Genomic DNA, 14,550 nt, shown 5'->3' with positions numbered 1-14,550 from the left:
TTAGTACAAAGTCAGTTCAGATTGACAACATTAGCCTAACATCTGAGAGTTTCCTGTAGCCAGCATTTGAGATTGCACTAGCTTTAGGAGCCAGGATGTATTTGTATTAGGATTTCTTGAACTTTTTCAGCATCTCATCAAGACTGTTCCACGTAGTCTTTCAAAGTAGTATTTCAAGCATGCAGTTGTTTTTATGGATAAGCTGTATAATATTTAACAGTATAGGCTATTATCTGTATGGGAGCTGTAACTTTTAACTCTCAAATTGAACTTTTTCAAATTGTGGGTATACAGCTGATGGAGTGAGAGGCATCTTTAAATGGTAGTTCTTCCTGTCCCTTTTAGACATCATGCTAGTACTGATCATGTCATACATTGGATGTATATAACTAAAACTCCCCAGGGAAGTGTTGGAGTCACCATCCCTGGAAGTATTTTAGAACTGACTGCATGTGACACTTAGTGCTGTGATGTAGTTGATATGCTGGTGTTTGGTGAAAGGTTGGACTCTCATCTTGAATGTCATTTCCACCTTAATGAGTCTATGATTCTACTAGGGGAGAACCCCATACACAGTGTGATTCAGACAATATCTGATAAGTTTTCATTTATACTGGAACAGGCACTTCGACTTTACTTCATAAGCCAGCGCTCCAGTAATAGTTGGTGGGGATGGGAGGAAGAATTATAAAGTGAGCATTGGTTATATGTTCATGGAAGTACATAAAAGAATCTTATTTTCACAGTCTCAAAATTGGCATAGTAGTCAAGTGGAACATCTTCCCAGAGTCTTGGACATAATGTGTAGTCATCCAATGGGATTCATTCTTCCTCTCTTATAATAGTTCTGTTAGCAAAGCTGGAACTTAATAAATGTTAGCTTAGTGCTTGTGAAGAAAACAACCTGCAATGCTTAGATAATTAATTGCCATGGTATTAATAGAATGAATAATTATATTTTGTAAATTCTTCTTTTAGTGAAAGCCACTGAAAAATCTAGATTTTCTACTTTTTTACAAGATTGTTGCTGACTAGTTTTATACTTATATTCAGATACAGTTATTTGAATTCATTGGTTGAGAATTGATTCAGACAGTAGATGATTTTTTTTTTAAACCCAACAAATCAAATAAGTCTGTTGCTTTGTTGATATCACCTACCTTGCCTATATATCATCTGTTACAAAAACAGATGATCCAGTCTAACACTTTCTTTCAGACTGAAATGTGTGATAAGTAGTATAGAAACAAACTGTATTCAGTTGCCTACAATATCTACAAATATTATATCGGCCCACTCTCATACATTTCACAAGCCATTCCAGGCCATGTGTGGACATTTGCAAGGGACTTTTAAGTTTTGGGTCTCAGTTTGGCTTTTCCTGTTTAACCTAGTGGAGGAGAAAAAATCTTGAGTAAAAGGGAGCAAGAGAAGCTGACACACTAGTGTTTTCTCCTTAGACTTTGGAGGAATGTCTTTCAAAGAGCTTACAGGGCCGATTTTTATAACTGTGCTTTCAGTGATCATCAGGGATAAAGTGTATGTTTTTTGGCTTCTGTTTTGTGTTCTGTGTTAGCTGTTATGAGACATAGCTTCCATGGGCCTTTGTGAATCTACCAATTAAAAAAAGCAGCTAAGTGGAATTGCTATGATACAGCACTGTACATAGTAGTTTAAAAACCCAACTCTTTAGTAAACTCTAATTTGGTGTAAGAAGAATAGTGTTAATTAAAAACTTCACTTAAATTTCCATTGTAGATGAGCTATGCTACCTTAAAATTATATAACACTGGTTATATTTCTATTAGGTAGAGTAGGAGCTGGTAGACCTTTCTTCTTTGAATCTTTCAGGAACATAAAATATTTCACCTTCCTTTTAGAATAAATTTATGTGCTTCAGTTTTACAGAGGAGTCATCTTTTTTTTCTGTGGACACGCAAATTAAACTTCACACATACATATTATATGCTGTTCTTCATGCTAATTGCACTCAGATATGGGTAGAAGCGTAAAACCCAAAAAGGGTTGATTTAGGGAACAGAATGACTTCCTGCGCTTGATTTTGCTATCAGTCTCACTTCTGATAATTTGCTACCTCCTCACACTCTTCTATTATCATACTCAGAAATTAGTAGATGGCTCCTGTCATCAGCTTCTCTTTATTTGGTCTGCCTTGCTAAGGGGTTCAGTCCTCTGACTCTTTCCATTTTAAAGGCAAGCTAGCTAGCAACTTACTGCTTGTCCTACAAAATGATGTAGTTGCATGGCAATTTATACAATTTAATTCATATTTTGAATATGAGGAGATGAATTCTGATGCTTTATTTGACCATATACTGTTTGTGTATTGAAATGTTAAATTTGTGTTCTTTCCTTCACAAAACAGACACAATTGAAAAGGAGATAAGAAAAATCTTCAATATTCCAGGTGAAAAAGAGACCAGATTGTGGAACAAGTACATGAGTAATACTTTTGAACCTTTGAATAAACCAGACAGTACCATACAGGATGCTGGTTTATACCAGGGACAGGTACAGTGAAATACTGGTTTTTTTCTGAAATACATTTATCTTCTTGCTCATAAAAATGTAGCTGTCAACGATTTTTGCTTTTTTTTAAACTAAAATGCCTTTCCAATAGATTGTTAGGGGTAGCGGATTTAGTGAACAAATTTGTTGAAATTAGAGTAGTCTTTGTGTGTATTTTCAGGATTAAAGACTGCAAAGAGAGATGAAAGAGAGGATTTAACTCTTCTGATGAAGTTAAAATTTTAATATACATCTAAATTTTAAATTTTATTTTTACCAAATTTCGTGAAATTGCTGACATGAATTTGGTAAAATCTGAAGTAAATAATTATTCCTAGAATCTTGGATATATTCCTATAATGAAACCCAAAATTTGAAGAGCTTTTTAGGTATTCTAAAAGAGTAATGTCTTCTACTCAGATTCCACTGTCTAGATTTCACAAAGAAAATAACAAAAAAATGAAAATACTTTGCTAAGAACAACAGAGACAGTGGTTTGTAAACCTGCTTTAACATGAGACAATGTCATCACTTCAAAATCATTCTTTACAGAGGAATTCTTCGCAAGATAACTTTTTTACCTTTCCAGATGAATATGAAGAACAAGCATTGAATGTTAAACTACAAAATAGAGATGTAAACAGATTGTGCAATTGCATTGATAGAATAACTTTTCAGATTATTACACTGATTCTTTAGTCTTCAAATAGAGTTGAATGTTTTTTCAACAGCTGTAGTTCTTGCAGTCACGCTACAAATGCGGATGGATGCAATTTGATGGCAGTAACTTTAGGCGAGATTATATTAAAGTATTTCCTTTTGCTTTGAAATACTTGACTATTACCTACTCCCAGTATTTAGGCTTTCAGGTTTTTTAATGGTATGGAAGGTAGGTAATCAGTGCACCAAAATTGCTACTTGAGCTATTGTGTCCTGTAGCTTCATGCTGCATGCACTTAAACCCTCACACAGGTAATTTTAACAATGCAGAAGTCCTACTGGAAGGGATCACATCTCTCATAAAAGATTCACATCAAAGATGTAACTTGCAAATTATCTCTGTCCCAGTGAAACATTAACTATGAAGCAATCATGGTCTAATAGAGCCATGACAAGATCTCTAGGTGACATCTGTACCTTGAGCAAAATGAATACTGTTTAAAACAGAGTTTAATCATGGTTTCTGAAAATGATAAATGTCGTGGTAGGCCATATGTGTTTGGTCAGTTCCACTTGCTGACACACATATGGTTATTTTTCTTGCTGAGTTTCCTAATCTAATAATAGTTAGTCTGACTATTACAGTCTGTCTAACCTAATAGTTATGCTAGGGTACACAATTGAGTAAAGTAATGCTTTGAATTTATCAGTTGATTTCTGAAGCACACCTTTAGGGATTCCATTGAACTCTTCAATCTAAATCTACTTTCTATGTAGTAAGCTTTGAGTAAGTCAAGGAAGTATGGCAAAATCAGTCTTTCAGCATCAATGACCAAGGATAGCAGACTAGTCTGTTCCTGATAGAAAGCTGGTCATGATAGAAGGCTTGTTTTCAGTCTCATGCTCAAGTGTGTTCAGACTGAAAATGTGATTACACCTTCAAGTGGCTTATACACAAGGTTTTGAGCATTAGTACTTACCTGAATTTATGTCACAGTGTAGATGCATACAGGCACAGCATGGCAGTTAATTAGTGTCCTGAAACATCAGTGTACAGTTGTGCAGAATTAGTTGCATTGGAGGTGGGGAGCTGGATTCAGTTTAAGCATTGGAGTCTAGTTGCCATTTCAAAGGATCCAGCTATCTCAGCTGTCAATCCAGAAAAAGACATGAGCTGTTTGTAGGTCCTGTGTCATATCTGCCAGCATAGGGGCTATCTCAAATACCCAAAGGAGTTTCAAATGACACCTGGTGCCTGTGTTTGGGACTGAGTGTTCTGTCCTGCTTTCTGTACCAATAACAAATAGAATGAAATTAATTTCAGTGGCCAACTATCCTGTTGAAAACATAATATTAGATAAATGCTTTGGTAAAATATACAGGAGTAACCATACAGGTATGGTTTTAAGGCTATTGAGGCAGAAAATAGTTTTTTTTGGGTTTTTTCTTATCCATCTGTGTGAGGCAAAATTCCTTCAGGAATTATCCCTTCCTTAACAGGGCTGTTATATAGACATGTGATTTCTGTAGATTCACAGGTGCTGCTTAAACATTGCAGGTCATCTTCTGACCCCTTTGAGAGATAAGTGGCTTGCCATCCATGGATTGTAGAGGAATAGAACTGTTAAGTGACTTGCCCAAATTATGATGGGTGAAAAAAGTAGAGGAAGGACCAGTGTAATGGATGGAATACGAAGTGTAATGGCATATTCTTGTATCTCAGTGAATAGTAACTTAAATATCAGTCTTTTCTCGATCACATGTCAGCAAATCGGTTAAAAAGATGGAACAGAAAGCAACCTACTGATATTTTTGTTTCTGTTTTCTAACTACACTTTTTGTGGTAGGTCCTGGTGATAGAACAGAAGAATGAGGATGGAACATGGCCAAGAGGTCCTTCAACTCCTAAGTAAGTTATGAATTCCAGTCACATGATTAGTTTGCATATTATTTTGCTTTATGAAAAGAAAGTTTTTAAAAGTGGCATTTTATTTTGAAAATCAGCCTTCAGATATTTAATTGAAAGTACACCTGAATATATTTGCTGTAAGTGTCATGCATTGTAGAACATAGCATAATAATGGTGAATTCGTGCATATATACTGCTTAACTTTGTTGATTTCAACCAGTGATATACATTGTCGTGCTGAAAAATGGAAAAAAAATTCCATAGTAGAAAACTGTAAAACTCAACATATTTTATTTAGATTTCTGTTTCAAAGCACAGTGTATCTGTTAGGTCAACACAGATTTTATCAGTATTTTTCTTACATGTAAATATTTTCATGGACACCTTGTTCCTTTTGTGCCCAGAGCATATTTACCCACCAAGTTTATTTGAATTGCAGCCTACATTACCATCATGTGGCTTTTATTCTTTGTTGGGCTGTCATCAGTTAATGCAGAATGATGTTGGTTTTATTTTCTATTTTTCCTACTGCTGTTATGAACAGCACCTTGATAATGGCAAGTGAATAGAAAGAAATAATTTTCTCTTGGTTTTGAAGAACAGTTGGAACCATTTAATTAATATGATGTCAGGCTTACAAATAGTTAACTGTTTCTTGGCTTTGTTGGCTGGTTCTTGATCATATCTGTCATAAAAAGTTTAAGTTCTTTTAAGTTCTCTTTATTCCTTTTGAGATTATGTATCCATGTAGTTAAAGTCACTGTTCTAAAGCATTTTTTTAGTATCATTGCTTATCATTTGAAGGACAGTGTTTCTTTATCTTTGCTGTTTTATCTCCAGCAGTTATATTTGGAACACTATTTTCTATTAAGCTGTTTAGTGAAGTCTGAGTTCAATTTAAGATTAGTATGAACAGTATAATCTTGCTTATCAAGATGTTGTAGCACCAGACTTTAAAGAATGTGTAGCAATAGAAAGAATGGGATGCTAAGAACTTGAAGTTTAATCTTTGACCTCAAAAAGCATCTAGTAGAAATTTAAATTCTTAGTCAAATTTTAGATGAATCTTTGAAAGGTTAAAAGAACTTACATAACTCAATGTCATGGATTATTTTGGAAGTTTTGGTTGGAAGGTATTCTGGTGATGGTATCTGCTTTTCTTCTACCAAACTTCTTTTTCATTTTATAAAAAGCATTCAGGAGCAGTATATAAATTAAAGAATATCTCCTGAAAAATGTTTGATCTGGGGACAAGTGAAATGCTAGTTTAGAATGCTGGTGTCAGAGAAGGCTGTAAGTAAACCAGTAAATGAGGATGAATAGTACTACTGTGAGGTTGGTATGGTTTTGAGATCTGGCAGCTATCAGAAAGTTAGGAATTTGATATTCAAATACACTGTAATAATGGAAAGTTTGCAAAATTTAGTGAATTCAAATAGCAGCTATCAACAGGCCAGAACAGGTAATAGGACATGTTTTTACATCCGTTTAAAACTTCATGAACAACCTAATGAATGTTTAAAGGGATAGATATATTAAACTCACTTTGGAGTTTTCTGGGTGAGGTCCATTAGAAGTATTAGTTTGTCAACACAAGTAGCATATATCCACATACCTTCCTGCAGCCCTGTCATTGGTCACACACTGGCTCAGTGAGAAATTACCTCTTTGTAGTGCTTAATTTTGAAGAGTACAAATTGTGAACAAATATATATATATTATATCTTACATCACGGTATAAAAGGCCATATTTAGAAATGTCAAAATATAGGATACTGGAAAGCATGAAGGATGATAGAGGTTAAAAAGTCAGGATCATTTCAGAACATGAGCTAAGCTTTTCTACAGAGTCACAGAATAGTTGATGTTGGAAGGCATTTCTGCAGATTCTCTGGTCCAACCCACTTGCTCAAAGACAGGTCACCTAGAGCAGGTTGCATGGGACTTTATCCACATAGGTTCTGAGCATGTCCAAGGATGGAGGCTCTACTGCCTTCCTGGAAATCCTGTTCCACTGTTTGGTAACTCCTATTTTGAAAGTCCTTGTATTTACAAAGAATTGCCTGTGCTTCAGTTTTATACCGATTGTCTCTTCTCCTTCCAACATGAACATGACTGAGAAGGATCTTCCTCCATCTTCTTCATTCCCTCACACTGGTTATTTATACATGTTGGTAAAATTGCTTTGGAACCTTCTCTTTTCCAGGCTGAATGGTGCCAACTTTCAGCCTTTCCATAGAGGTCAGATGCTGCAATCCTTAATCACCTTTGTGGTGTCGCACTGGACTTGGTCCAGGATATCTCTGTCTCTCTGGTGTTGGGGAGCCCAGCACTCCAGGTGTCTATAGCCAGTTCTGAGTGGAGGAGAAGGATCACCTCCCTTGAGCTGCTGATAGTGCTTTTCCCAGTGTAGCACACTGGGCCAAGGTGGTTGGCCCAAGGATGCACTGCTGGATCATGTGCAGCTTTTTGTCCAGCAGGAACCCAGGTGGTTCCCTGCCAAGCTGCTTTCCATTGTCACCTGCCCACACACCCACTTCTTCCCGGTGTATTGGTTCCTGGCATTGTGCCTCCCTAGGTGCAGGCCTTTGCATTTCCCTTGACTGGACTTCAGGAGGTTTCCTGTTTGCTCATTTTTCCAGCCTTTTGAGGTCTGTCAGAATGACAGCAGAATCTTTATTGTGACGATTGAAAATGAGAAACAGTAAGATGGAAAGATGTTCTGCACATTTTCCCTGCCTCTTTCTCTCAGAAGCGTAACAGCAATTTTTATATTGCTTCTTTTGGCAATTTTTCTGTATTCCTCCTACTACAGATGATGATTGCTGTCAGTTTTTCATGAGAAGTATGTTAAATGTGTGAGCATCTTTTCTTCTGCAAGAAAAGAACATACTTTGAAAGTGGCCAGGTTGGGACTTCAGTTCAGTACAGGAAGGAACACTTTTGAAAATGATAATTCTGTTTTTCTTGGGAGTATAATGAATTCATACAAGAAAAAAAGATTGATTATCATCATAATTGTCACTTCTTCTGAAATTAGAAAAGAGTGATTTTGAGATCCTTTTCATGTAGGAGCAGAGACCATGCTATACAACTTAAGTTCTGCACTGTGTTCAAGCTTGCCAGTGTTTGCATTTATTTTATGTGTACTGTTCTTCTAACTTCTGAATTTACTTAATTTTGGAGGTAATTGCAATATCCACTGTAAAAACCCTGCATGATTTAATGATATTTGTTATCGTGTCATATTTTAATGCTGCCTAAAATGTTTGTCAGTCTTGGGTTTTTTAGTCTGAAAGTATCTGAATGTGGTGTACATTCTTCAAATATTCACAGGGTTATAGTCAGGTTTAGGAATAGCTGGATTTTTTGCTTTCTGAGAGGTTGTTTATATCAGCAGCTGGGATGTTTTTTGCTCTGGGAGGTTGACTTCTATGAAACTTTCTGTTTATTCTGGAATGTCTTAAACATCACCTGCTCCCAAAAGAGGTATTACTTAGCAGTAATGATTATTTTTGGAGAAAATTTTGTTACACTAACATGTCTGTGAGTAGCTGTCTCTCAGTGTCATACACATGACAAATTTATACAAACGTACAGATCCCAGTTGTTTTTGTAGCGTAGTTGCTGCTGATCCCAGTATTTAATGAAAATTTGAGATCTCTGTGTAGACTTCCTTTTTTTAATCTGTGACCTTATATGAGAAATTATTCCGCGTGCAGAAAAAAACAGCTAATCCTGCTTGAATGGTTTATTATTGTCAAGATGCTGTTTTAAACTAAAAAATAAATATAAATTTAAAAAATCTAAAATTGTAGTTCAAGTTACTTGAAGAACTGTACTACAAAATCAAGTTACTTATGTTCAGGAAAAACTGTACATAACTTAAAACCTTTCAGCCAATCTGTGATTGTAAAACTTAAGATGAGGAGAAGTGAGGAACTCGAGTTTTGACATTCTATGGGTTACCTACTGAATAGTCAGGACAGGGTTTCTCTTAGTTTTCTCTTAAGAAATTGTTTATATACCTGCATATATGCAAATATAAAAGCAAGTTAGGGAAGCATACAAAAAAGCTATAAACTAGTAGGTTATTTCCTTCTAATTTTAAAAAAGTGTTGTAGCTGGGTTTTTCTAGAAAACTTAAAAACAAGTTTTAAATCTACCGATCCATCCTATTCTTTAAAAGTGCTTTCCATGTAGTAAAAAACTAAGAATTTTTAATTACCTGTCTTTCTGTATCTCTGCGTGTGTTTTAAAAGTAATGGATTTCATTCTGATACTTGTTTCATTTAGATATCACTGTGGAATAAGTAATCCTAATCTAATAGCTGACTACTTAGTATTATTTACTGATGGCCTGCTGTTAACTTTAAACAATTCTCATGCGTGAAAGGGAATATATTGTTGGTAGTTGGGGCATTTTTTGACCTACAGAAAGGCGAGTCTGCACGCATTCATAGCTTAACTCTTTTTCTCCTTGTTATAATGAACATTTTCTTACCGTTTTTTTCAGATTTTTTTTTCTGGTTCAAACTATAGGCCTTTTTATCTTGGAAAAGCATTAAAGGCCCTTTCTCAATTCTTTTCTTTTACTGAGTTGGACCCCATAATGTCTGTTAAGAGGATGGAACAGAAGGATAAAAGATGTTTAGAAGTCCTTTTTAAAATAATGTAATGCTCATTTATCTAAGTTTTTTAGGGAAATATATCCATGAATCTTTAAAGGAAAAAGTGTGCTTGGTTTTTTCCTTGAGCAGTTGTTATGCAGACAGATGTGCATTTCTACGGACTTTTCTGTAAGAAAGAATTGTGGTGTATAGAGCTAACTGGGGACTTACTGTGATGTCTTTAATTGTATGAGCAAGAACTGTCAGCTTGTTTGTCAGCCAAGAGCTGGACTGCCATTTGCTGATAACTAGTAATTGAGATAACCATGTGTCTGAGCTCCTGAGGGTAAACACCAAACATTGGTGATGTTCAACAGACATTTTCAAGTTAGTTTTACAAACATGTTCATTAATACAACGTAATGGAGGATTGAAAAACTCTTAATAAATGCATGTCCTTAACATTATTTTTTTTTTGATTGATGAATGTTAAAATATCGACCTTTTTTACTGCAAATTCCCCAAAGTGTGATTAGCTGAATTAGTTAGGGTTTGTAAGAAGAGAATAGTTTAACTAAAGCTTGCTGTAAAATTATATGCTAGCCCAATCAGAGCTTTAAGGAATAGAGCCCTTGGTAATGGAAGGACCTCTTGAGAAAGTATCACCTAGCTCCCTTACTCAAAGCATGGGAAGCTGTAGCAGATGGCTTAAGACCATATCCGGGCATATTCCCTGTTCAGATGGAATTTTATTTATTTTGTTTTATACTCATAGACTTTGTCCTTTTGGTGGGCACCACTGAGAAGGTTCTTGCTTCATCTTCTTCGTTCCCTCCCATTGGGTATTTACACAAGTGGTAAGATCGTTCTGGAGCCTTCTCTTCTTCAGGCTGCATGGTCTCAGCTCTCTCAGTTTCTTCACATAGGTCAAATGCTGCACCTTTGTGGTATCTCGTGAGTCTTGCTCCAGAATATCCCTGTCTTTGTGGTACTAGGGAGCCCAGAAGTGAACCCAGCACTCCAGGTGTCTGTAGCTAGTTCTGAGTGGAGGAGAAGGATCACCTCCCTTGAGCTGCTGATAGTGCTTTTCCCAGTGTAGCACCCTGGGCCAAGGTGGTTGGCCCAAGGACGCACTGCTGGCTCATGTGCAGCTTTTTGTCCTGCAGGACCCCAGGTGGTTCCCTGCCAAGCTGCTTTCCATTTGTCACCTGCCCCTCCAGGGGTAGGATTGAATGGTTTTCAGTCCATCTCACTGTACACTAACATAACCCATGTTTGATCTACTTGTCTATGAGGGTGTTGCAGGAGACACTGTCCAAAGACTTGAGGAAGTTGAGATAAACCACACCCATTACTTCCCCCTTATCTGCCAAGATAGCCTCCTATGAAGAGATTACTATCAGGCTGGTTAAGCAAGATATCTACTACTGCTTTCACTGAGACACTTTGTCTTCACATCCACCTTGGGTCAGAAGCTCCTTGTTCATCCACTCAACCTTCCTGCTGCCTTTGCTTAATTTTTTACTTCTCTGTATGGACCATTATTGAGCGTAGGGAACTTAATGATCTTAGGGGTCTTCTCCAGTGTAAATGATTCTGTGAATATCATCCAGCTCTCTTGGGGGCCCCTCTTCTCTCCAGGGCTATATCCCATGACACTTGTCCAAGCTGATCCCTATAAAGTCTAAAGTCTGCTCTGCAGTAATCCAGGGCTGTGTTCCTGTTTTCTGCCATCCTCTCCCTCAAGATCTCGAATTTCACCATCTTAAGGTCATTTTGGCCAAGGCCCCGGCCTTCACATTCCCAGCTAGTTCTTCCTCCTTGGTTTTAAGTATCAGATACAGTTGAGAAGCTCTCCTTATTACCTTCTCAGTCGCCTGCATCAGATAGTTGCCCTCATTGCATCCCAGAACTTTCCTGCATTTTTTGTGCCCTGCTATGTTGTCCCACCAGCAGGTCCCCTGTAAGGACTAGGGCCTGTGAATGGCTTATCCAAAAAAGTCTTATCTGCCTTCCTTTATCCTGATCCAGTCAGTCTGGGTGCCCCCAGAGATAAAAAGACGTCTAGCGGCAGTTGGTTTTGCTGTTGTCCATATTTATCTCCTTGCTGTTGGTCCCTAGGGGAGTTCTAGTGCAGTTTAACCATAGTGTTAATGAAGTATGTGGGAAAGTGAGTATCTAATGTGTTTGGCATACTACAGTTAAGTGGGTTGTGTTAACCTGTCTCCTATCTTTTGCTGTTAAAATGCTAAATTATAATAAATGTTTTTTGTTACATCATTAAAAAGTTACTTTTCAAAATTATCTGTTAGTTTCTGCTGCTGTTAAGAATGTTGAGAATTTAGTTTACTCTTCTCCTGCATTTGAGAAGCAAGCCATTTACTGATTTAGTAGACCTTAACTGGTTTCCTCTGGTTTCTTTCAGTTTTTATATACAGCAATTATACATTGAGTTGTAAAATGTAAAACTATATTGCATTTGAATTTGGTTTAAATTATATAAAAGTTTCAAATTGGTTTTGAGAAGTTCAATTTCAGTTCAAAATTATTCAAATCAAATAGCTTCTTCTAAAATAAATACATGTATGAATGTCATAATTAAATACTGTTCTGGATGTAAATGGGATTAAACTGACTTCAGTTTGGTATCTTTTGTGGACAGTCTGTATTTTACTTCTTTGAAGACAATATTCCAAGAGAAGGATTTAGATTGATAAAGGAAATTGCAGGAAAGCTTTGTGAACGTTGATCAGAATACTTGAAAAATTAACTAACATGTTCTTCATGTGGTGATACATAGAATGGTTTAGGTTGGAAGGGACCTTAAAAGTTGATCTAATTTCTTCTCCCTACCATGGGCAAGGGCACCTTCAAATGGACCAAGTTGTGCAGAGCCCCATCCAACCTGACCTCAAATACTTACAGGGATGGGCCATCCAGTTTCTCTGCCTGTTCCAGTGCCTTACCACCCTCACTGAGAAGAATTTCTTCCTCATGTCTAATCCAAACCTACTCTCTTTCAGTTTAAAGTCACTCCTCCTTAGTCCAATGACCACATGCCCTTGTAAAAAGTCCCTCTCCAGCTTTCATAGCCCACTTTAGGAACTAAAAGGCTTCTCTAAAGCTTCCCCAGAGCCTTCTCTTGTCAGCCAACCCAGGCTGAACAGCCCCAGCTGTCTCAATCTTTCCTCATTGGAGAAGCACTCCAGACCTCTGTGTGGCCCTGCCGTGGACTCACTGCAGCAAGTTAATGTCTTTATGTCGTGGTCCCAGAGATGAACACCGCACTCCATAGGGTGTCACAAGAGCAAAGCAGAGGGGGAGAATCACCTCCCTCACCCTGCTGGTCCCACTGCTTTTGATGTAGCCCAGGATATAGTTGGCTTTCTGTGCTGTGAGCTCACATTGCTGGGTTATGTTGGGCTTCTCCAGCACACCCAGTTCTTTTCTCTTCAGGGCTGCTCTTGATTCATTCTTTGTGCGGCCTGTGCTTATGGTTGGGATTGCCCTGACCCAAGTGCAGGACCTTGCAGAGTTGTTGTCAAACTCATGAAATTTGCATCAGCACCTCTCTCAAGCCAGGTCCCTCTGGATGGCATCCATTCCCTCCAGCATGCCAACCACACAACACAGCTTGGTGTCAACAGCAGACTTGGTGAGTCCAGTCCCTTGCACCAGTCCCTCTGTCCATGTCACTGCTAAGCAGCACTGGTCCCAGTACTGATTTGTGAGGAGCACCACTGGTTTCCACTTGGACACCGAGTCATTGACCACAGCTCCTTGAGTGCAACCATCCAGCTAGTTCTTTATCCATCAAGTGATCCATCTGTCAAATCTATGTCTCCCCAGCTTAGAGACAGTGTCTAATGCTTGGCAAAAGTCCAGACTGATGATGTCAGTCTTCCCTCATCCATCTGTCTATTTGGTTTTAGAAGGCCAGCAAACTTGTCTGACAATATTTGCCCTTAGTTGACAGCATGTTGGCTGTCACCAATCACCTCCTCGGTCTTCCAGGTTGGATGGCCCATAGCAGACCCTCACTGTAATGTTGTCTGTCCTTGCCCACCCTTTATTCCTTACATATAAGGGATCATGGATCCCTAAGAGGAGCTCCCAAGAGGTTCCTCTGCCTGTCCTTCCTAAAGAGTCTATATCTTTTCATTCCAACGCACCATCCCACCATTTATTTGCCAGTGATGGCAATAGGATCGCATCCCTCACAGGCATATGCACATCTCCAGCTCCTCTTGTGTTTTGCCCCTTGTGCATTTGCATGGAGGCATTTAAGTGGGACACTCAACAAAGCTGAGGTGCTGGCTGCAGTGGCTTGAGTTCTTTTGTGCTGTACTTCAGGTTCATTACTCCTGACCTCCAAACCCTTTCCAGGCTCTGGGCAGCAACTCTTGCTAGCTCTGGCATCAGTTGGTGTGAGTGGTGTGGATTGAGGTTCCCCTTCCCTGGCAACTTTTCTTTTGGAAAAGGTTTATTAAAAGAAAGTTGAAAACAGTTGTGAAGATATACTTGGGAAAATTCCCAGTGTAAAAATGTTCATTTCCTTATGGAGTTTAGTTCTTGAAAGGTGCTTAAAAAGTCCTGAGCATGCAGTTCTTAATATAGCGATGTATACTTCAAAGCTTTTCAATGACAGCTGGAACTCCCAATTCAGTTGGAGTTACATAGGGCCCACAAAACCAGGAAGTTACATGAACTCCTTTGAGTAGTCTTTTCCTTGTGCACCTGTAAGATTTGCTCAAGAAAAAATACACTGCAGGATAGTTGTAAATATTGTATTTGTTATATTCAGAAGTCTTTGTGATGAAAATAATCAGTATTCTTGTATTT

General features: G+C 37.9%; 1 protein-coding gene across 1 annotated transcript in view; it reads left to right on the top strand.

Annotated features, from left to right (window-relative positions):
* USP15 (ubiquitin specific peptidase 15) overlaps nt 1-14,550 on the top strand; it is a 59,178-nt gene that overhangs the window by 18,989 nt on the left and 25,639 nt on the right. Inside the window, exons 5-6 of the mRNA XM_030959363.1 lie at nt 2,387-2,532; nt 5,037-5,098. Coding sequence (XP_030815223.1) covers nt 2,387-2,532; nt 5,037-5,098 — 208 coding nt within the window. The remainder of the gene's footprint in view (nt 1-2,386; nt 2,533-5,036; nt 5,099-14,550) is intronic.

Source organism: Camarhynchus parvulus, chromosome 1A (assembly GCF_901933205.1).
Source record: "Camarhynchus parvulus chromosome 1A, STF_HiC, whole genome shotgun sequence".
NCBI lineage: Eukaryota > Metazoa > Chordata > Aves > Passeriformes > Thraupidae > Camarhynchus > Camarhynchus parvulus.
This window is presented reverse-complemented; position numbering and strand designations above follow the sequence as displayed.